Source organism: Eptatretus burgeri, chromosome 2 (assembly GCF_056783735.1).
Source record: "Eptatretus burgeri isolate ZD-2024b chromosome 2, Ebu_testis_v1, whole genome shotgun sequence".
Lineage (NCBI taxonomy): Eukaryota > Metazoa > Chordata > Myxini > Myxiniformes > Myxinidae > Eptatretus > Eptatretus burgeri.
The window spans coordinates 8,915,393-8,940,627 of NC_140962.1; the positions used below are offsets into that span (position 1 = coordinate 8,915,393).

The following is a 25,235-nucleotide window of genomic DNA, read 5'->3' on the forward strand; positions in this document are numbered from 1 at the left end:
AGCCAACACCAGGTGTTACCTGGGTTTATAATATCAACAGAATACATCCAAGTGAAGCTTCCTGGAATCACTTTTAACTTCAGCTTGCAAGGAGACAAGGAAAACAAAAGTGACATTGCATCTCATTGCCAAGAACCGAGGTTTATAGATTGCATTAGGATGGAAATATAAAGTAAAAAGTGAAAACAACCAAAGATCATCAATCAAGTCCATCGTGATTATAGGATGGGTTCAACTTCATGTGAGCATTCGGCTCATCATACAATTCCAATACTTGGAGGTTAACCATGGTCAAAATAAAACAATAAAGGTAACTGCCACCCAGTCAAAAATAGTTTGGTTGAAGGACTAATATCATCACCAATGCAAAAACTTTGGTGACAGACGCAGCATCCTGCGTAATGTGACATGGTCCGTTTCACACACTCTCTCACAGCTCCTTAGATCCTTGTGATTGCAGCAATTGCGGAGAAGGCACAGGAACTCCTGGCTCGGTGCCATTGCCCGGCACCTCGGAGCGGATGAACGGTGACAGACCCACAAGGTACCAGCGATGACCGAGCCAACTACGCAGCATGTACAAGATGCTCCGCTGCGTGCCCCAATCTCCACGTCGCCACTCCGTGGCCGTCTGCCCGTGCACGAGCAGCCAAACGTGGAGCAACAGCAGCACCGATACGAACAACAATGCTGCCACACACGTGTCGGCGATAAATGCAAACACGAAGGATGCTGAATCGAGCTGGCCTGCACAACAGGGGATAGGGTTGTCAATATTTAGAATGGCTCAAATTTTCATAAGGCAGAGAACATCAACAGGATAAAGTACACTAATAAAGCAGTGAGCTTTATCAACCAAAAGTTGGCAAGAATACGTTTAGCACTGTGGGAAACGAGGTGCGGCTGACACCTCGAGCGTTAGCCCTTTGTCGTAGCTCACATCAGCCTCATCCACCATTTACCTTCTGGTCGAACAAAGGCCTAATGCTCGAAACTGAAGCTGTCGCTCGTTTCTCAAAACGATAAATGCAATCGTATCAATTTTTTACTTTCGAAAATCCATTATCTTGTTCACCAAAGCAGGCCGACAAAGCAGAGTATTCTGTTGCATTTTAGCAGGTACATCTGTACAAAGATGAGCTCAACTATGTTTCTTTCAAACAAGGTCGTTAAACTACTCCACCCACTACACTTCCCCTGTCCCAACTACCACCCGGACTTAAAATCGATTTCAAAACCCTGAATAGGTTTCGGCAAGTCAGATTTCGATCTTTCAAGCTGTTTCCTCGATCAGTTTCCTGCCACCTCTTCCAAAGCAAATAATACCATTTACTGGAAATACAGTATCGGCTGGTTGTTTGGAAGAAGATTCCTCTGAGGCTTAGAAATTCTCACTGCTCCAACGATGCAGAATCAACTGAATATTTATCTGTGCTGGTTTGACAAATCACTTCAATTACTTTTGCTGTTCATCGCAAAATGCCAATTGGTCAATACCTTACACTTTGGGCTTAGTTATTGCCTGGGGAATGGTCTCCAGAATATACCTGTCAAGTTTGGTTCGATTACGTCCACTCATAACCGAGAAATAACAATTTTAAGAAAACGGGCCAAAATGGGGCGTTCCTCAGCCCGAAGGGCCGCAATCGCACTTTGGGATCAGTTAGTGCCTGCGCATATGTGTCTAGTATGTACCTGCCAATTTGCATCGAATTCTGTTCATGAATAATGGAGAAATAGACATTCAAATGAACTGTACACAAGAAAAGAGAGAACACGAGCGGCGCTTAGACTCGGTGGGGTCGGTAAAAAACACAAATAATCTTTTTAGTGCAATTCAAAACAATTATGGGCCATATCTTTTTTATTTATATGATCACAATTATGGGAGACCAAACATACCGTTATATTTCTGTTCGAAAGTAATGGGGGGGGGATTGTAATGACAAAACTCCAATATGTGCACACAAATGCTTTAAAAGCTACCCTTACCTATGAACCACATTAGCCAAGGTACGAGAAAGCAGAACAAGCTGCGAAGACCCAGTCCATCCCGTAGGAGCAAAATGCCCATAATCCGTCCATTGACGATGACCGAGAAGAGCAAGCATGCCCAGAGCGTGGCGAGGCCGCCCATGAAGTAGCGGTAGTTAGCAAAGCCCACGCAGGTGGACAGAAACGTGCAGTGATGGTCTCTCCGCAGCACGCATACGTCACACGCAAAGCAGTGTGCGCTGCGTGGTGGGACTTGCGTCTCGCATTGATCACAAAACCTACAGGACCAACAGCATTATACATGCAATGCTCTCCCATCCCTCAAACATAGTATATTCAGCACAAGGATACTCGGATAATGAGGAATCGTGGTTCACATGCCACTGGGTTCTCTTATAAAAGTGATGAGGAAACATATTTGTGAGTACACTTATGCATGGCGAGCAAAGAGCAAAAGTACATTTTTGAGGAGAAATGTTGACAAGACAATGGATGAGATGAAGTTGCAGGCTACATCCCTGTCGGAATAATTTCAAGTACGACACGAATGCCATTGCTACCTCCACCATCGAAAGTGGACGGAGGTTGTGTTTTCACCCCTGTCTGTCTTGTCTGTGAACCGGATATTGAAAAAAAAAAGTAGTTATGAACCAATTTTGTGGAGAGGTTGGGTGTATGACGAGGACAAATTTATTAAATGTTGGTGATATGAAGATCGAGATACGAGAATTCTTGAAAGCAATTCCTCACCATTGAGAGATGGGGCCAAAAACAATACACAGTGTTAACACGATACCTCAAAGTTACGGACAGATTCTGACAAAACTTGGTGGACATGTTGGGAGTGCGACAAGAACAAGCCGATTAGCTTTTGCTTCGGTCCAGATGCAGATCCAGCTCGTCGGCGACAAAACGTGAACCGTTCAACCTGGTGGACGATTGCGCCGTTCTCATTCCCACTGTTCTCTACTTCCTCAAAGCAAAGGCGAAATGAAAAATTTCGAATTTCACTGTCGAGGCAAGCTGACAATATAGACACTGCACTTTCAAGTGCACATACCAAAATCAGGAAACGCTCATTAATCAATCGGCAATAACATGAAGTGCAAGAAGTGAAGTAAAATTTACGAGCTGCAAAGCAACTTGAGCGGCAATGCGCTTGTGATCAAGGTGTCTCGTCTGGGTTTAAATCTTCGAGTTTCTTCAAAGCACTGAGTGCATGTCAGCAGGTGATTCATTTCAGAGAAACAGTGATATTTTGCATAAGGACAAAGGGAACTGTCAACTCAGCATTTGAGATACGTGGGCATTAAACATTCCGCAGCAGCTTTTTCGACGAGAGCAGGATAGAGTGTGTTAGCACGAGAGCAAAATTCCTTGCTAGCGCGTTAGAGCATTGGGAATTGGTCACATAAAACCAAGCAAACTGTAATCAATGATAGGTCATTCAAGTTTTATATTTTATACGAACAAACAATAAAGGAAGTCACGATGCAGAGGTATCTTGTGCATTTGGTGTTTCTTCTCGATTAATTGAACGAATCAAACAAAAAAAGAAAATCATTAAAAAAAAAAAAACTTTCATGGAGGTTGACTCGATTCATTGGAAAAATAAATAACTCCCAAGTCCGTCTCGAATATTGTGAAACTGGAACGGCACTGGGTAGAGCGTATACCTCTGCCAGGCTGAACAGTTTACGTTTTGTATCCCACTGATAGGCCACACCTGGATCCAAACCTGAAACCAAAATCTAAACGGCGTATTCTCGTCACGTAACCAACCCATCCACGTTTTGCCATAATGCGTCCACAACTTTTTAAGATATCGTGCTATATTGTTACGAATTTGGAAGCTTACTGCACACAACAGCCAGAGTCCTTACAGCTCAGTTATATCGGTAAGTGTGTGTTTCTAGTTCGGGTCCCGTTCCTAGTCTAATGAGAATTAAATGTGGGTGCGCTGCGGAGTTATTTTGATAGATAGGATTTTTACATTTTACATCACCTACAACAACAACAACACTCTGCTCTCGGCATTCTCCGCTTGCTCGCTGGCATATCTGGAATTCTATGCCCCAGGCGGTGTGCATTTCGCACCGTATATGGTCACAAAGCGTTTCGCTTCAGCTGCGCGCCAAATAAGGGTATTCGTCCTTTTCCGCCCAATGGGCGATGAGCAGACCAGTCGGGGCGGTCCTTAGCAAGAAGGCGGAGCCGCGACACGCCGTCCACCCAATGGGAGCAGGCCACGGGAGCGGACGGGCCCCAAAAAACAAAAGCGTCAAAGGAGAAGCAATGAATGATTGCATCCCGTCGGCTTGAAGCGCTTGGGTCGAGTCTGCTCGAGTGCGCGTCTTGGGTCCAGTCTGCTCGAGTGCGCGTCTCTGTCCGGGTCTGCGGCTGACTGCATCGCGCGGATCCGAGGAGTCTCGTCTGGCGCATTGCTGTGGGCGGTCGACCATCTCAACTCGGGAGATAATCTCGTGTCGCCAACCTGCGAGCCGGAGGAGCGTGCCAACGGCCGATGCTACCCTCCGTACCTGGTGATTGAAGAGGCCTCGTGTTGCAGCCTCGAGTCCCGCTACCCCAAGATCGTCAAGAACCACACGAGGTTGACAGGTCCAAGCTAACTTCTCTTCCCTCAGCCAGTCTTCTCTCCGAGCTGACAAGGTCAATCCCTTTCTGGGCATTTGTGTGTGCGTGTGCGTGTGTCCTTGGGCGCCGTCTATAAGGAACAACTGTGTAAGTGCTTTCTTTGCTCATTGTACATTGCATTTCTTATAGTCGTGATAACTCTACTCTTTGTGTGCTTCCCCTCCCCGATTATTGTAAAATAAATTCCCCTTTTGTTGAATCTCCCAGCTCGTCCTTATCCTTTCTACCATTGGTTTGCCACGCTGCGAAAGGGAATTAGGAGGCTTCATTGTTGCCATAATCGTGCAATCGGCCCGGCAGGAATCTGGTACTCTCCGCTCGAGGAACGACTCGGATCCGGCTCGGTAACGGCCCGGATCGCGCAGATCCTGCCGAGGGTGAATTTCCCCGGTAGTTTGGACGACGTGGGTATTTAGGTACATTGAAATTGGCAATTGACCCTATCCCATGTGGTCGACCTATTGGCGATCTTCGGTCCGATAAGGGACCCGTGACCTTTCGGATTTATCTGAAAGGTACGACCTAGATTCCGGGTGTTCGGTGGAGCCGACTCTACTGCTCAATCTAGCGGTCGTGCTCGCCACCGAGACCTGGCCCCACAACAATATATCATTTTTGGGCACCCATCTCTCAATGATGAAGGATCGCTTAAAAATAAATAAATAGATAAATAAATCAATAAAAAAAATAGTACGTGGATCCGGATCCGGATCCGGATCTTCACCAAAACTGAATCAATTCGTCCTCGTCACACACCCAACCTGTCCACAACTTTTTGAGATATCATGCAATCTCAGACAGACGGGTGTGAAAACATAACCTTCGTCCACCTTGGGTGGCAGAGGTAATTACGTTATGTAAACACGCAATATGAAAAATACCGGACAGCATAATAAGGAGATAGTTACAAATTATTGATGAGTGACAGGTGGTGTATTGGTTCAGTGCAATGTTAACCCTAACATTTACATATTTAGGGGATTGCCCTCAAGAGTCGAGGTGACTCGCTCTACCCATTTGGCATAAACATCAAATGGTACCTTTTCACTGGAATCGTCACCATGAACAACAGCAATTGCTGCAAGGGTTCTGACCAACAGCAGGTTGGCTGCCACGTATCCACACTATATTTTTTATCGTTAAAAATGTGATGGTGTTTGAAACTGTGCGTGTAACCGTGTTCGTAAACATGCACGCGAGCACAAACGTGTTTGTGAACATGCACGAGAGCACAACATTCAACATTATGCTTCAGTTGGCAATCCTGGAATACTCGCAAAGTAATGTTCTTCATTATTAAATGAAACGTTTAGAGGATAGGAAAGGTTTTGTATTTGTAACACAAAAGTTTGTAATGCAATGCGTTATATACACCAGAAGGAAGCAAAGTAGGCATTGCACAAGGGTCAACACCAACAGTTGCCCGGGGCAAGCAAACTAATGACTTGGTTGCTCGGGTAGGGCAACCTCATTGTCATGCCGTGAACATTCACATTGACCCTGTGATGGACAAAATGATTGCCTGGATCGACAATAAAAGTTAACTGCAATGTGGTTGTTTTCAGTGTGACCACTCCTCATTTTCATAAATGCCAAGGTGAGCCAATGAAAAAAAGCCAAGAATTCACAAGGTTTCGGAAAAGCGATGACAATAGAAAACCTATACTCCAAGAAAACCTATAGAAAACCAAGACGCCAATGTGAACAACGAATAGCCAAGATCTTGTGATAAAAAGCCAAGGAGTGGTCACACTGGTTGTTTTGCACGAGCGCTTGCGAAGGTGTCAGGAAATCTGAAAGTTGGCAGGAAATTAAAAAAAATTTTTTTTTACAGCTGAAAAGGTAATTCCATGTATAATGGTGTTCGAACACACACGCAAGAACATGAGATTGTTCACACATATGCACACGCAACATTATTTGTCAGTTTACAATTCTGAAGTGTGCGTCGTACGTTTGTATACCTGCTGGTCACATTCCCCAATCCGAGCCAGTGTGAAATTTGCAATAAAAGGCACATGTTTCTACGTACGTGTGTGTGTGTGTGTGTGTGTGTGTGTGTGTGTGTGTGTGTGTGTGTGTGTGTGTGTGTGTGTGTGTGTGTGTGTGTAAGAAGCTGGAGTAGGTGACTGTATCCCACCCTTCACCAAGTGAACTGTGTACTCGAGCTGTACGGACACGTACCTTGGTCGTCCCTCATGTGGTCACTTGTAAAACAAAACAAGTAACGATTACCGAGTGGAATAGTAGTTGTTGCTACAAGAATTGTTGAGATTTTAGTTCAAATGTATGTATGACCCAATTAGTGTTTTCATTAAAATAAAAAAGTATGATTACTAGTAGGGGCTATCCAGTGCTGCCCATAGGGGGGTGGGTGGTGGAGGTACACGGTACTTTCCAGCTAAATTAGTTTTTCCCGGTGGTGGTTTCAGGACGTGTTGGACATTGAAAAGCTATGGAGTTATTGGCCTCATGGTGGTTACACCACCTGCAGGACTACCTGACCCCACGTCCCAATATTCACTTCATAGCGACCATCGGTGGCCTCAAAACGGACTTCAATGCCAATGTGTGGGAGCTTAAAGCCATGCCCACATTCTAAAGTACATACACCCAAAATATTGGGCCCCTAAGCGCTACGGTTTTGGCAGTGAAAGAACAACGTACAAACGCACAAACACTTGAAAATATTCACAATATTATGATGTACACAAAGCACGTGCATCAAGAGAAAGCTTGGTTTCAAATAATTTCACAGAAAAAGAAAGATCAACTCAGAATATCTTGGCATCATGTAATGGTTACTTTCATGACTGATTATCACAAAAAAACACGCGCACACACACACACACACACACACACACACACACACACAGGAGTGAGGGAGTGAGGGAAATTGTGAACAGAGGTGAACATTTGGCCTTGTTAAAGGTAGTTACGTGGCATACTCTTGCGCAAGTTTCTTTGCTCACACAAGTACATTTTCGGGAACATTCCTCGAAAGGAGGAGGGGTGAACTATTAATGAGATCACAAATATTTCAAGGCATCCAGGGGGATAAAAAAAAAAAGGGGGAAGGGGGGGTGGGGAACAACATGAAATTTCTTCGTCTCATGGAATCATTTTCAACATCCAACTAAGAACGAGTCAGAAAAGGCTGTAAATCGTAAAATACCGGACTGCCAGTCATCGCTGTCAGTGGACACAATGTCTAATCTGATGTTCATTTTCATGAATGGACCGACGCACGATGACTACAAGGTGCAGTGAATAGATGTTGGAGAGCGGATGAAAGGGCTCGTCGACCAGATTTTCAAAAGTAATGTCAAAGATAACCGCTCGCTGCCCTAGGAGTAGAATCGTATTATTTTCACCCTCTCTGACATATGCTCGTCATTTTGGAAGAATGTCATGGTTCTTCTTGTCCCCTTCTCTCTATTTCACACTTTTGGGAAGTATGGGGGACAGAGGTTTGGGAATGAAAGGGTGAGAATTTGGGATGGATGGAGGAGGAGATTTGGACCATACTCTGTGCAGAGCGTTGGTGCTGCCGAAGCAGTCTCCTTAAATATTGGACACAATCCTGGACGGGTCGCCACTCCAACACAGGATACCAGCATGCTGGCACTCAGTATACCATGCTGATGGATGGGTGGATTGAAAGTGGGAAATCTCCAGAAGGTGGGAAATCACAATGGGGATGAAACATGCGAATACTCCGTTGTGGACTCGGCGTCGTGGGAAGACCACGGAGGATGGACTGCCTCGGGTTATTTGCCGAAACCACCATAATCGCAAGCCGTCGCACACGAAAAAAAAAATTCATGACCTGGCGGGTCAATCAACCACGAACGCCAATAACTCGACCTCGTGACTTTGGGTCCTCAGTCTAAAACAGTTTACCTAAGAGTCACATAATCTCATTACCGGGGAACACGTCCTCAGTACGTACTTGCTTTAACCAGGAGTTAGATGCAGCAGAGCGGAACTTGCATCAGGTCAGGTCAGGTCAGATTAGATGTGACTTGCTGCAGGTATCATGTAAACCAGTACTAACCTGTTCATGGTCGGGTTGTCGGCGACTAAACCATCTCCCCCATCAGGTTTTTTGGTGAGGAGGGTGTTTGGATATGGACACCTAGCAGGATTAAAAACAAAACCTGTCAAAGAGCAGAGGAGCTCCTTGTGAGCCAACAGCCATCCATATCTAGTGCCCAACTGTGTCTGCGGACGTCCTCCTGCAGTTGGGTTACTACTTATTAGAAGCTTGATGGCAGGATTTACACTCTGGCCACCGTAAAACCCTTCACTCCACAAAACACAAAAACGCAAAGAAAACTGAAAACCCACTCCGTGGGAGTACCTCCTATGCAGCTTCCCTTCGCAGGGCAGCTCACCGGATGACGGGATTGGGGCAAAGCCTTCAGGATCCCCAATCTTTGACGATAGGAGGGAAACCATGGGGTAACATTCCCGGGTCAGATTGCGGGAGAGTGTGGCGGAGTGGTGCTGAGGTGTCGTCCTCCAGACGGCGGTCTCCTTGGGTTAACCTGAGGCAGTCCCTTTGGGTGGGTGCCTGGAATGTTCTATCCCAGAGAGGATGATCACCTGTCTCTGTTATCACATGAGCTGAAGCGTTTAGACAACGGTATTGCAGCACTCTGAGGTTAGGAGACCGGATTGTGGCGATATCATGGTGGGTGGTTACACCTACTATTGGTCTGGTCGCTCTGATGGTTACCATACCCAAGGAGTTGCTGTAGCTGTGTCCAATAAGCTGACCCCAATGATAATTGAGGTAACACCGGTCAACGAGCGTATTATGAGATTAAGGATTCGTCACTCCTAAGGTGTCATTTCCCTGGTCTCTGTTTATGCTCCGACTGAGAGGAGTGATCTCACCGTGAAGGATGCATTTTCCTCTCTATTTTCCTCTATGCCACGCTCGAGTCTGTGGTTGATCAGTTCCCCAAACGAGATACACTCCAGACTTGGGAAATTTCAATGCATCGACTGGAACTGATAGTGATGGTTATGAGACGTGTGTTGGTCCCCATTGGTCTGGAACTGTGAACCTGAACAGCACTAAGTTCCTTGGCTTTGCAAGAAGTCATGGACAGAGGGTGGCTGGTTCATGGTTTCAGCCCCCACAAGCTCATCGCTGGACTTAGTATTCCAATGCTGGCGGTGTGGCAAAGGAGATTGACCATGTCCTCGTTGATGGTTGCTAGAGGATGATCCAGAACTGCAGGGTCTACCGGAGTGCTCAGTTCCTCAATACTGACCACCGGCTTGTTGTAACAACTCTGAAGTTGCACCTTAAATCCAGTAGAATGGTACCATCCCAGCCAAGGCTGGATGTTGGCAAGCTCAAGGATGAGAGGGCAGCTGAGGAGTTTGCGAACAAGCTGAGTGGAGATTTGGGGGGGGGGGGGTCTGGCTGCTTTGGGAAATCCTGAAGAGTTGTGGAGTGCCTTCAAGACCACCGCCCTTGATGTTGCCGGTGGACGTCTTGGAACTCACCGTAGGGCAAAGAAGAGTTTTGTCTCTCAAGAGACACTGGATACCATTGACCAGAGTCGCAGGGCCAGGCTGAATGGCAGAGCTGAGCTGTTCAGGGAGCTGAGGCGTAAAACTGTACGTGCGCCAAGGGTGGACAAGGAGGTCTATGTGCGAGGAATCTGTGAGGGGGTAGAAAATCACCTGTGATCAAGTGATTCTCATCCTGCTTACAGGGGAATTCGCGCATTGCGTTCATCCAAGCCCATCCCTCGATGTACTGCAGTCAGAGCAGAGAGTGGTAGGCTCTTGCCAGAGGAGACTGAAGTGAAGGCCCGCTGGGCCGGTTATTTTGAGCCATTGTACCAGGCTGATTCCCCAGCTGTCGAGTTAGACGTCAGTAGTGTTGCAATAACTGTTGCTGACCCTCCAATCAACTGTGGTCCACATTCGCTTGTGGAAACACAGGCTGCGGTGAATCGGTTGAATGGGGTAAAGCTCCAGGGATCTGTGGCATCCATGCTGAACTTCTCAAGGCTGGTGGAAATGCTGCACTCGTGTCGTTGCATGCAGTTTTGTGCTCTGCCTGGAAGACAGGCATCATCCCAACTGACTGGAAGAGGGGCCTTGTTGTCCCTCTCTGGAAAGGGAAGGGTGATCACAAAGACTGCAACAACTACCGAGGGGTTACGCTGCTCTCAGTGCCGGGCAAGGTCTTTGCTCGGATAATTCTTGATAGGGTTCACCACCATCTGCTTGAACACCAGCGTCCAGAGCAGTCAGGCTTTACACCAAAGAGGTCAACGATTGACCGTATCCTTGCTCTTCATGTCCTCACCGAACGCAGACGTGAGTTTCTGCAGGGGCTGCTTGCAGCCTATGTTGATCTCTGTAAAGCATTTGATTCAGTGAATCGGGATGTCCTCTGGAGGATTCTTGGTCTTCATGGGGTGCCACCAAAACTGATCGATCTGATGTCTGAACTCTACTCTGATATTGAGAGTGCTGTGCGATGTGGTGGTGCCATCTCCAACTTGTTTCCAGTTGTTACTGGAGTTCGTCAGGGGTGTGTACTCGCCCCCACACTTTTCAGCACTTGTATGGACTGGATTCCAGGGAGGATGTCAGAGAGATCAAGCTGTGGTGCATTGTTTGGGAATGTCAAGATTTCTGACCTTGATTTCGCAGATGATGCAGTCATCTTTGCGGAGACTTTAGATATCCTTTTGGGGGCCCTCGAGAGGCCCCCTTTTGGGGGCTGAAGAGTCGGAGTCGCTGGGATTACGGTTTTCCTGGGTCAAAACTAAGATCCAGGCTTTCAATGACATCTTGGTGTCCTGTCTGTGCCCGTTTGTGGTGAGGATGTTGAGGTCGTGGAGAGATTCAGTTACCTTGGCAGTGATATTCATGTCTCTGCTGGCTGTGAGTCAGAGGTCAATAGATGTCTGGTTCGGGCCTGGGGAGTCATGGATTCACTGGATAATGGGATGTGGCGCTGCCGGTACCTGTGCGGGAGGACGAAAGTCCGAGTGTTCAAGTCCTTGGTGCTTCCAGTCTTGCTCTATGGATGTGAGACTTGGACTCTGACGAAGGATCTGAGACAGAGACTTAATTCCTTTGGTACCAGGTCTCTTCGGAAAACCCTTGGCTATCACTGGTTGGACTGTGTCCAACGAGCAGTTGCTGAGAGAGACTCAAATGAGATTTGTTACCTGCATAGTCCGTGAGCGTCAGCTGTGGCTGTAGACATGTGGCTCATTTTCCTGACGCTGATCCTGCTCACCAGATTCGCTCAGCGAGGGAGTCTCATGAGTGGAGGAGGCCAATGGGCCGACCACGTGCCTCGTGGTTGCAGCAGGTTGATCGGCATCTCAAGGAGATGTGGATGGGCCAGGCATCTGCCTGGGCGATGGCCAGACGGAGGACCCTGGAGTACCGGCGGAAAGTGGATGCAGCGACGCACTGCTCTGGCGCATGCTCCCATACCTGACCTGACCTGAGCGGAACTGCCAAGTACGTACCGGCTACATAACAGATCATTGGGGAATAATGTCCTGGCTAAGCTCGGGTGTGGGCCATGCTGGACCAATGAAGGAAAACACAAAAACGAGCTGGGAACATTTCTAAATAGCACATTTATTTCACAAAAGCGAGGAAAGGTATGTGGCACAATGGATGGGATTTATTGGTATGTACAGCAGGGAAAGCAAGGAATTTGTGGGGTGCAGCAAAAGACAAGCAATCTTACAAAGCCGACACATAGCAGAGTTATCCCGTATACCTTCTTCAGTCTTGATTTATACTTGGACAGGTGCCGTGCCATCACCACACACACACACACACACACACACACACACACACACACACACACACACACACACACACACACACACACACACACACACACACACACACACACACACTGCTGAGAGAAAGAACAGGTGCGTCCTCTAAATACCTGGCGTGATCGGTTGACCAACGCGACCCAGAACGCTTAGAAAGAGATTGGTGGGAGGAATACTGATGTTGAAAGTGTGGGAGTGGGAAGTGTGATGCATTGCAACGTGAGGGGTGTGGTGTCATGCGAGAGGAAAATGTGAATGAGAGTCAGTATATGCCTTCCTTCGTCCCAGCCTGCAAAAGAACAATTGGGCTTCTGTGTCCACAGTGGACGGGATAGAGGGGTATAGAGAGAGATCGTAGAACCAGATGCGTGAGAAAGAAAGTCGTTATCTTAACCATGTAGATGTCTAAGTGTGGATGGTGTACATCTGTGGGACGCTCCACCTGAGCGTTCCCACCTCGTGGTAATTGCATGCTGTTCCTTCCTTCCCGCTCGATCACGGGGACTCGCGGCACCTTGCGCTCTGTGCTGATCTGTTCGTGAATTAGCTGCTTGGCAACCCCATCTGGATCCATGGTTTGATGGCAGCAACAGCAATGGCAATGGGGGTGAAACTTACTTGTACCTGTGAGCAGGCTGATGTCTGGAGTGCAAGATAAGTTAAAGTGGAAGAGAGTCCGAGTGAAGACAGAGGTGAGGTGGAAGGAGTCGAGGCGAAAAAGGAGGAGGCCAAGAGTGAGCGAGAGCTAGAAACGGCTCCGCGCTGTTCCTTTTATGAGCCCTGGGTGAGGACTGGATAGCGACACGGTGGCCAAAATCTCACCCCTCTATTGGGCCACAGTAGCCTCAGCCACACCCCACGAGGCTCCAAGACCAGAAACCGGCTCAGTAGCTTGCCAACCTTGGCACGGCTCGGAGCTCCTCACTTTACATGGGGCCCACGATCTCAGAGTGTGCTCCCCAGCCCTGAACGTGCGCTGTAATTATTTCAAAGTAGAATTACAGCAAACTTCTCCCGCTACCCATGGACCCCTCCACGAGCCACAACGCATGTTCAGGGCCCCATGTCAAGTCCTTGAATTTCCCTTCCCACATCCCCTCCTCATCCCTTGAGGTTTCATTGTGGTTTAATGACTGGGTGAGGGCAGTTATGATTGTCATAGAGCAGGACACCCATGAGGGTATGTTCTCTGTGAAAGGTGGTGGTAATTGCAGAACCTGTAGAGTGGTCACCACGCGGTGCCTAGGGTAATGGCCGGTGCTGCGTGGCGCTCAAAATGGAATGGTGAATTACAGCGAGGTAGAAGCGTGAATGGTCGTGAGAGCATTTCTCCTGTGTGTAGAAAGCGGTAGCGGTGAAGATGGGAGGTTCACGGTGCGAGATGATGTTTGAGGTGAGTGATGGTTGAGAACTGGCACGCATATTCGTATGGATATCTCCCAAGGAACGATGCATTGTCGGTAGGGAAGACTCGCAGCGCGAACCTGCCAGAGGTGCTCGTAGCCCGAACACACGGGACACACTCGCAGCGTGCATGCTAAATTGCTATCGAGTGGTGTGCGTGCTTGCATGTTTTGTGTAACGGCCAGAAGGAAAGGGTTAAAGTGGAGGTCAGAGTGAGGATTGAAGAGATATATATTTCTCAGACTTAACTACGAATCCCACACAAGGCATCCTTCCCCTTTTAACCAACGAGATATATGGAAGGGACTACTAACTAGACATACACCATTGAAATAACTGCCTTGGGATCACTGTATGCTGTGTGCCATTGCCTTCGAGGCACGCGGTTTTACAGACCCACAACCCGATGCATTTTCCCCCATCCCTGATACGAGGGGAAGGTACTGTACATGACCAAGTACATTTACTAATGAAATATCTAACAAAGGAATCCCTTTGTGTGTTGAATGCTCCATTCAAGGGTCCATTTCCATAACCGCAACAATGTGTACAACTTTAAAGAATCAAAGTTTGCTCCAACACTTAATGGAATTCCTCGATGTGTTGATTATATTTTTAAAATATATATATATATATATATATTTTATACTGAACGGTGAGACCTATCAATTTGCTTTATCAAAATGACCGCAACGCCAACACATCAGTGCAATGTTTCTCAAGTGGAGGCTGGTGCAGGTTAAATCATTCCCCCAAAACCTACATCGTGGAATCAAGTATTGTTCCATAAATCCTGCTTCATCCTCCCCCACCCCCAAATAAAGCCGTGTTTAAAGTCATCCAAATCAAATGTGCCGTACTTCATTCAAACACCCGTCGCACACAACAGGATTGGTGATGCTATTGATCGTGCGGAGGGAGCTGAAGAAACAACTGTCGTGAGCATCTTTGCCTTCACTCGAGAAAAACGGGGAAAGCAAATCCCCTCCACTAATGCACCATTGAAAAATTTAAAGAAAATTAGTGCAACTTTCAACTTGCAAAACATGAAGAGAAAGAAAGCAAGTGAAGGTGGAGCATCAGAGTTTTGATTTGTTTGTTTTTTTAATACATAGTCGAGGCTCATAGAAGAGCAAGCACACCGACTGGACCAAGACGGTAAATAGAAGGAAACTTGGACAAACAATGGGTGTGGGGAGGAACAGGGGGCAGGAGAGGCTGCATGGGGTGGACAAGATGGATAATGGAGGAAGCTCTCAGGAGGGAAAAACTGGAAACTTGGAAGGAGGAGGGATTGGGGGGTGGGGTGGGGGGTTAAGAAGGGTATATATAAAAAAAAAATCATGGTTTTTGATTGAACGATCATGGTCAGTTATGCAAACTTCCCCCAAGCGATGTTCATCCAGCCCATTTCTATGCACTGCACGGGTCCAACTCAAAAAATGACAGATCCATGTGGCATATGCCGACATCAATGGCTTTATTTATTTATCTAAACTTCTTTAGCTTATACCATGGTTAAATACAAGAATCTTTGTCTTGATCAAGAATACATGACTAACAGAATTCGTTTTCGAACTTCATTGCTTCACTTTTGCCCGAACTTTAATATTTCTACTCATTCCAATATGGAACCACACACAGGGGCATTTCCTGAAGGATGTCAGCTGCCTTTTCATCCTTTGAAAATAAATAAATAAATAACAAGTCTGGAGACTGCGATGGTTCACGAGCAATGTACACGGTTCGCCTTTTTTATTTTTTGACCTTCGAGGGGACGCCACGGGCAAACTGGCGGGAATTGGGAAAAAACGTAAATGATGAAAGTTGTAGTACTCGAAGAGCACTACTTGCGTACCAACTTTCATTCGAAACAGTTGAAAACCCGAGGAGCTCGATGCCCAATTTATTGATTTTTGACATTTTACAAGTTCGTGACCTTGTGACGAAAATGGAAAAAAAAAATAAAATAAAATAAAATCGAGCTCCGTGGGGCTATGCAGGTGCCATTGGGCTAACCAAATACCGAAAACCCCTGCCAGATTCGACAAACGCCCTCGGAGAAGATGTAACTTGAAACCGGCTACCCCCTAAAAACACGTTTTTTGGGCGTGGCTCTGCCCATAATGGGCGCAGCACGCCCATTCTCCGGAAAACACAACTAGATCATGATATAAACCTCCCACCCAAATTTTATCAGGATCGGATCAAAACCCATGGAGCTATGCTCGGGGACACACACACACCGAATATAGTGGTCACTTAGTGACTTGTGAACCAATTAGGACGTAACAGAACATAGGGAACAGTAGAAAGAAAAAGGGGGGGGGGAAACAGCAGCAGGGTTGGGGGTACAAAATAGAGGGAGACTTGGAAACACAGACAAGGTGGTGAGGAGTGGAGGAGAGACCGGTAGTGTAGGATGCACATGGACAACATGGATGTAGAAGCAAACTGAGGAAGGAAAAACTGGAAATTTGGAAGGAAGTGGGCTTGGGGGTGGTGGCATCAACATGGGTCGAAAATATCATGGTTTTGGATGGGGGGATGATCTGAGATGGTGGTGAACAGCTGTCTTGAAGACGTTGAGGAGGAGGAGGATGATATTGAAGAGAATGTGGAAGTTGGTTCCACAGATGGGAAAAAGAGAGGAACAGAGATGAGTGGAGATTAGCAGTGATTCTGGATTTTGGGAGTTCCACCAGAAGGGGGTTGATGGTAGACTACATGCAACCTGCAGAAACCTGGGGGAAAAGGGGTGGACAGAGCATGGAAAGAGCAGAACATGCAAGACCAGAAAGGAGGTGGCAGAAGACAGACAGAGTCCACCAACCTGTCTGCGATGTGAAAGTGTATATCACCACTAAAGTTGGTCGATACCATTTACAACTTAGACTTCCCCAATACATGACTTTCAAAATGATGCGATCCACCTCAATGCTCGGTGCGCATGCGCAGAAACCCATAGAAACGACAGTGTTTTGGGGAACAAAATGCGTGCGAAATTAGGATTGTTCCCTAAAATGGCTCAGAAAGCTTCGAAAAGAAGCCAAAATTAATTGGAACAGTTCCTGAGAGAAAGGGCTGTGCCTCTGCACAAGAAAAGACTTGAAGAACTTTTTCAGCTCACCAAAAGGGAACCCGCTCAAACTGAAAACTCGCAACCATGTGGGCCAGTGCAAGGCCCGAGTGGACAGGAGTGTGTTGCATAAACCCCTGATGGATTGCTACCAGTGAATGGGCTTTGAATCTTGTGGAAGTGCCTCATGTGACCGTAGCAGGTGTGCCAATTTATTTAATGGATGTCCACAATTGGAAAGACGATGCTGTGCGTCAACCAAGTAACGATAAACAACTCTTCGACAAAGGACATCTTTGAGAACGTTAACATAAACAAAAGGTTGTGCCAGCTATATCTACGTGAGAGCTGAATGTATCAGGTAGACTGGCCAAAGGAAGACACCATATCTGGATCGGGTGCTTATGATCACCGATAGCAAGGACATATCTGGGACTTGTGAATGGACAGGGTATGTTCAAAATTATATAATTACCATTAATATGTCAGGTGGGGGGAGAGGCTGGGCACTATGGGAGCTGTTATGAATATTTTGTTACGGTCTCGCGGTTTATCCAAGGTGCTCAGTACAAATGCCGCAAGTCGCTTTAATACGACCGTAATGGTTAATCGCCCCGGGATCTTCCCGGCTGGATCTTACATCTAAAAGCCATGATACCGTGTGGATTGGAAGTCTAAATCAACCCAGAATGATGCCTACGGGTAGATTACCCATCCCATGGATGGGTGGCAGAGGGGGTGGTGGTGGTCACGTGATTTTGTTGTCCTTTGCGGTTCAGAGATCCACAGGCATGATTTCGTTCCTTTTTCCGAATGAGGCGTTGATTCCAGAGTGGCTTTTATGGGGCTGTAATTGAAGATATTCAAGTGGAGACACCAAATGTGTTATCACAGCATTTTTTTTGAAAACGTACAGTAACAGACTAACCCTAACAGCACAAGACAGATGATCGCTCTCACAGGAGCGACTCGGAGATCCCCCACATCGGGATGGTGTATCCCCTCCTTCACAAAGTCAGAGCAACAACAGAGTCAGACACACAAACAGACACAGGACTGGTCCATAGGGACAGATCAGCACTCTAACCATGACCGTGCTGCTTTCACAAATCCGGACAACAGGGAAGAATGGGGAAGATTTAGCCCCCGACCTGTATTGGAGGGTGGCACAGTTTCAAAACTATGGTGCACAGGGGGTCAAAATCGAAGTATTTGATCATGATGAAACTCATTTTTTCCGGAAAGTAGACATACTGAGCTTTCTAAAACTGTATAGTTTTCCGGTGTTTCATTCGCTTATGTACCAGATAATTGCAATCTAAAGTAGCGGCGATGCGTTTTTTCATGCATTTCACACCCAAACATAACAGTGAGTATCTTCTCATATATTGCTTAGCAGTTTATTTGTTGCCAACGCAAGGGACGACACGTGGTCACAGTGTTTTAGATTTTATCCGTTTCTGCTGCATTCGCTGCCGAATAAAGCGAATTTTCAACAATTTCAGCACGAAAAACTCCTATACTCCCTACAATTTGTACTTTCCCAGTATCTAACCGTCATATTGGATGGAATAAACAAGTTATCGATGCAATTAACGATCAGTGTTTTGTATAGAGCAAGTGCTACAAAAGCGTGACGTTTCAGACATTTAACATCGATATTTTCACCCCAGCTTGTTTCATCACTGGTTATGGTATATCGAAAAATTATGTCTCATTTGTTACAGCAGAGTTTGTTCTTATAATTTAGGTTAGTTTTTTTTCAAATATAATTGTTTACATTTTCTGATACAATACTTCAAAACGACGTTCCAAAAGCGTGACGTTTCAGACAATCAGAAGTCCAAAATTTCATAGGACCTTGAGACTATTCGAGCCATTTTGTCTTGAAGACCGAATGTTTTTCTGTAAACAGACATCTTCAGCTCTCATATAAAAAAATCAACAGTTGTTGATATCACATTTTTATTGTGTTATCGGCCACTCAGAAAAGTACTGAACAATTTGTTACGGCGTTTGCCAATTTTCACGATTTTGGCTCATATTCTCTCTGATGTACATTTTCCACTACAGCGTCACCACAGGTATCTCAAACCGTGGGCAATAGTATACAGTTGATAGTTGCATGGAAATCCAAGGCTTCTTAGTGCTTTGAAGTGTTGTTTTGACACCTGTTTTGTGATAACTGACTATTTTGCACCATGAAAAAAGCCACTTTTTTGAGTTTATCTGTTTCTAGTTTTTCATGTATTGCTTTCATATCATACAAAGTATATATTTTCTGAAAGCTTGAACCTTGTTCTATCTGTTAAACATCACTTTAGCTGAAAAGAATCATCTGTATGCTCACACTAGGGGATTAAACATGGTTGTTCCACAAAAGGGAGTTTTGAAACTGGCCCGGGTAGTACCACCACAAAGAGGCGCCCCAAATAGTTGGTGTGTGTGTGCGCGCGCGTGTGCATGTGCGTTTTACATATCCACTGTAGCTGCTCACTTGTATTAACAGGAACTGTGAAGACATCGCCTCTCGATCTCATCCATAGATATTTCTTGTATTTCCGATATTTCTGGGAATCCGCATTTGCATCCAGGTCAGGTCAGGTCAAGTATGGGAGCATGCGTCTGAGCAGCGCGTCTCTGCGTCCACTTTCCACAGGTACTCCAGGGATCTTCATTTGGCCACCCCCCCAGGAAAATGCCTGGCCCATCCCCATCTCCTTGAGATGCGGATCAACTGTTGCAACCACGAGGCATGTGGTCGGGCCCATTGGCCTCCTTCACTCACGATGCTCCCTCACTGAGAGAATCTGGTGAGCAGGATCAGCATCAAGACACCGAACCACAGGTCCAAGCATCCACAGCTGACACCCATGGACTATTCAGGTAATAAATCTCATCCGAGTCCCTCTCAGCAACCGCTCGTTGGGCACAAAGTCTGACCAAGGATTCTCCGAAGAGACCTGGTACTGAAGGCGGTAAGTCTCAATCTTGGATCCTTGGTCAGAGTCCAAGTCACATCTGTAGAACAAGACTGGAGAAGACTCGGACTTTCATCCTACTGCATACGCACTGCGGGCACCACACCCAATGATCCAGTGAATCCACGACCCCCCAGGCTCAACCCAGACGTCGAATGAACTCTGGTCACAACATGTGGAGACATAAATATGACTGCAAAGGGAAGTGAATTTCTTTGTGACTTCAACATCCTCACCAGAAACAGGTACAGACAAGACAGCAGCATCCAATATGTCATTGGAAGCTTGGATATTAGTTTTGACAAAAGAAACCCATAATCCCAGCGGCTCCAACACCTCATTCAGCGTCTCTGCAAATGATGACTGCGAAAGATGTGCGAAATCAAGATCAGAAAGACATTCCCAAACGATGCACCACAGCTTGATCTCTCTGACATCCTCCCCAGAATCCAATCCATAAAAGTGCTGAAAAGTGTTGGGGCCAGTACACACCCCTGATGAACTCCAGTAACAACTGGAAATAAGTTGGGGATGGAACCACCACAGCTCACAGCACTCTCCAGGCAGAGCACAGAACTGCATGCAACGACACGAGTACAGCATTTCCAGCAGCCTTGAGAAGTTCAGCATGGATGCGATAGATGGCAGGAGTCTTACCCCCTTTCAACTGGTTCACCACAGCCTGTGTTTCCACAAATGAAGGTGGTTCACCATTGATTGGAGGGTCAGCAAAAGGGAAAGTTACACCCCTGATGTCCAACTCAACAGCGAGTGGGTCAGCCTGGTACAGCTTCTCAAAGTAAGCGGCCGAGCGGGCCTTCACTATGGGCTCCTCTGTGAAGAGCTCACCACTCTCTACTCCAACTGCAGTACACCGAGGGATGGGCTTGGAGGAACGCAATGCACAAATTCCTCAAAGCACGACGAGAATCATCTGACCACAGATGATATTCCACAGATCCTTGACACATAGGCCTCCTTATCCGCCTTCAGCGCACGTACAGTTTTATGCCTGAACTCCCTGAACAGCTCAGCTCTGCCATTAAAGGTCCCATGACTCAAAACTTTCTGGTTATTTATATATTAACTTGACCTTCCTAGTGAAGAAATCACCCATGTTTCTTTTTTAAAATAAAAAATGGGATAATTCGACCAATATTTCAAACATTTCTGGTGCTTTTCACAACTTGCTATGCCCCGCTCGTTAAAAAAAGTTGACTTCAGCGAACCGCAGCGTTGACGTCATCTGCAGAAACTTGCACAGAGTGGATTGACTCGAGATGTCGCGCGCCGTGTAAAGTACGTACAAATGCATTGTGCACATGTATTATTATCTATCTCACTGATCATCTTAATTCCTGTGATTGTTTCGCGGAAAAGAAATTCTGCTTCTGAGCCGTGTATGCACAACAATCACGAGGCAATCGTTTATCCCTTTACTACCTTGTCGTAATCGTGTACAAATCAAATACATGTATGCACAATAAAGGGCTATACCATGTCCACAAAATATAAAATGTGACTGTTGAACCTTTCCATTAAAAAAGAAATTTACAGGGACATACAAGTAAAATACGAAAGATTAATATTACATCATTTCAAGGCGCAAGGAGATCATTTTAAAATCAAACAATGTGAAAAACCTGCACCCACATTTTGCAGCTTATTGAGTTGTTTGTTGAAACCAGCCTGCTGGGATAGGTACGATTCCACATACATGCAAGCCAGGTATGGCTGCACTCGACATACATGGGTTTATTCTAAAGTGAAGGTACTGCTTCCATTGGCTTGCAATTCAGGAACAATTAGCCAAAATGCTCTAATAAATGAACAGGGAAAAATATGTTGGCACAACTATGAAAGACAAATTTATCTGTCCTATTACACGGCCTCATAGCCTCAGGACTCTTACGCATTGACTTATACATTGTGCGCATGCTAATACAAGTTACTTGTCAACTCTAGAGTCTAGACTAGTCTGATAAATCCGTCGTCCGTCCGACTAGTCTGATAAATCTGACGTGCTGTAGCTATCTTTTATTATTCTCTTTTCTTCATCATTTTCTATTGGCACGACATGACGACAGTAGGAATAAAATAATTAATATTGCAACAGAACGTCAGATTTATCGGACTATTCTAGACAATTGTGTCACAAGGTGTTCAAAATGTTCTGCATTTTCATCGTATCCGGACAGCGAGATTGCTTCGTTTTATGCGCGGAGAGATACAGCCGATGACATGGGCTGGCCTTGCTTGTGATTCATTCGCCGCGGAGAAACATGTCCGCTGTGCTGCACTGCGCTGGTCACGTCACACTAAAATATTTCCGATATCGATCAGTATGCAGGTCGAATTTACATTATTGAATTACGAATAGGATTTAGTCTAACCAGTTGTTATTGCCAAGTCTTCCTTCGATGTCCTCCCGATCATCATGAACTCCGGGAATTTCATCGCCATTTTCCTCTGCTTGTCCTGCTTTGGGCTCGAACTGCAAAGGCCGTATTTCATTTCCAGCTGCCTGAACTTCACCTCCCGCGACTACGTTATCCGACAATTCTCCATCTGATTCAGACCAAAATCCTTCATTTCTCTCACACTCACTGTCGTTACCAGATAAGTGAAAGTCCATGCCATCCATTATTCAAAACCAAAAGTTTGATTTTTTTAAAGCAGAAATGAACGAAGCGATTGAGTCGACCAATCGAATGTGGAAACACACAGGAAGCCAATACAATCACGTAGACCACCAACCCGAGTAATTTACGTGAAGCCTTTGTCATCCTGCAGTTGACGTCATGTGGGTTACGCCCCTTTCAGTAGAATTTTTAGGGGTGTTCCCGAAGAGGTTCGTTTTTTAAAATTCTACATTTTACAGAACGAGTATTGTGAAAAAAATTGTCAGATCTGAAATCACGATGCAAAACTCCTGTAGGACATGTATATTGTTACGGTTGTGGAAATTCACAGAGCACCATATAGGTCCTAAGATCAGTTATGTCGATAAGTCTGAGTTCAGATAGATTTCCCCACCGATGTTAAACGGGATTTATTCGTGTGACTGGGCTGTGATCTTTGAGATAGTGTTTTTCTTTTACTATCGTTATTTTGGACCAACCGCCATTACTACCACCACAAAGCACCACCAACCACAACAACCACGATCACCTCAACCACCACCCGCATTTCAACCACAACAACCACCTTCTCCACAACGCCAACCACACCCACCATCTCCTAAACCACATCTCCCCAAATAACCAACGAACACCATCGTCTCACCTTCAACTCTGCAAACGCCGCTATCTTTGCATCAGCCACGGCGAGTTCGCAGCGAAGAGCATCGCTGCAAACAGACGCAGGGGTTTCCTAGTTGCGCAGGGACGGTCATTTAACCCACGTCCGCTCTCCTTTGTGGGTGCCAGCGACGGTGATTTCACCCACGTCCGCTCGCTCCGAGCTTCGCCTCGAATTCTGATCAGGAGATCGAAGGGGGCAGAGCCAGCCGGGGTCAGAGGTGAGGGATCAGAGATCAAACCTCGGCTCGCGGATCCCATATAACAGCGCGCAGAGCGCCAAGCTAAGAGTCAGTCAGTCGGTCTGGGTTTGGAGTGGTGCCAAGATCAAGGTTCGAGTCCAGTGGAGGGCAGTGGAGGTCTGGGTTCGCCGAGGAGACAGGAGCTGGGAGCGCAGCCAAGCCTGCCGTGCTACGCAGAACCGCGCGTTCGTGTGCGGGACGTGGGGAGAGCCGGAGAGAGGTAGCGCATGGGTAGAGTGTTGACTGGGCTGTGGTGTGCATCCAAAACACACCCGTAGCGGGATTCCGGCATTTGATCCAGAAGGCTGCGACTGGATTGTCCGTTCGGTGGGCGAGAAGCGGTCGTCCGCACGCCGGCGGGCGGAAATGTACAACAATATATATGCAATTTCAGTACTTTTGGGTGTCATGGGACCTTTAAGCCTGGCCCTGCAACATTGGTCAATGATATCCAGTGTGCCTTGGGAGAAAAAATTCTTCTTCACCCGACGATGGGTTCCAAGATATCCAGTGGCAATATCAAGGAGGGTAGGCTTGAAGGCACTCCACAACTCTTCAGGATTCCCCAAAGCACCCAGACCCCCCCTCCCCCCGCCCCAAATCCCCACTCAGCCCGTTTGCAAAAACCCCAGCTACCCTCTTATCCCTGAGCTTGCCAACATCCAGCCTCGGCTGGGATGGTACCATTATTCCGGATTTAAGCTGCAACTTCAGAGTTGCTACCACAAGTCTGTGGTCAGTATTGAGGAACTGAGCACTCCAGTGGAACTGAGTTATTAAGTTCTTAAGCCCTGGACCCTGCAATCACTCGCCTAAGTCAGAGCATACACAGAGACCAGGGAAACGACACCCAAGGAGTGATGAATCCTCAGTTTCATAATACGCTCGTTGAGCGGCATTACCTCAATTTTCATGGGAGTCAGCTTATTGGACACAGCTGCAGTAACTCATTGGGCATGGTAACTATCAGAGCAACCAGACCAGTAGTAGGTGTAACCATCTGCTATGACCACTTTCAGTCTCCAGACCTCAGAGGGCTGCAATACCGATGTCCAAATGTTGGAATTCAGATGACAACAGAGACAGGTGATCTTCCTCTCTTTAGGAAAGGACATTCCAGGCACCCATCCGAAGAGACCACCGTCTGGTGGACGACACATCAGCACCACCCCAACACACACCACCGCAATCCGACCCAGGAAGGTTACCCCATGCTTTTCCTCCCATCATCAACGAATGGGGGTCCCGAAGGTTTTGCCCCAATCCCATTGAAGGGCAGTTGCACAGGAGGTACTTCCACGGAGTGGGTTTTCCATTTTGTGTGCGTTATGTGGAATGAAGTGGTTTACGGTGGCTCGAGTGCAAATCCTGCCACCAACCTCCGAGAAAAAGGTAACCCAACCGCAGGACGACGTTCACAGACACAGTTGGGCACCAGATATGGATAGCTGATGGCTCGCAAGGAGCTCCTCTGCCCTTTGACAGGTTTTGTATTCACACACCCTCCTCACCAGGAAATGTGGTGGGGGAGATGGTTTAGTCCCCATAACCCAAATGTTTACCGTACGGTACATCGTTCTACAAATCAAAGGTAACATCCACTCTTCACAATTCTGTAACTCTCCCTCTCTCTATCGAGTGCAGCCTGTGGCTGCTGGTTGCATCATTGGTTGAGACACGGTTATGCCGCTGATGCAGTGTCCCCCTTACCAGTACAGTGGTAGTCATTTCGCCGA

The 25,235-nt window shown here is 46.6% G+C and overlaps 1 protein-coding gene across 1 annotated transcript in view; it reads right to left on the bottom strand.

The window, feature by feature from the left end:
* Window positions 1–120: 120 nt before the first annotated feature.
* The window catches only part of LOC147031396 (putative palmitoyltransferase ZDHHC24), a 26,348-nt gene continuing 1,233 nt past the window's right edge, over window positions 121–25,235 (bottom strand). Inside the window, exons 2-3 of the mRNA XM_085862437.1 lie at window positions 1,993–2,273; window positions 121–747 (exon numbers count right to left, since the gene is read on the bottom strand). Coding sequence (XP_085718563.1) covers window positions 431–747; window positions 1,993–2,273 — 598 coding nt within the window. The 3' untranslated portion in view covers window positions 121–430. The remainder of the gene's footprint in view (window positions 748–1,992; window positions 2,274–25,235) is intronic.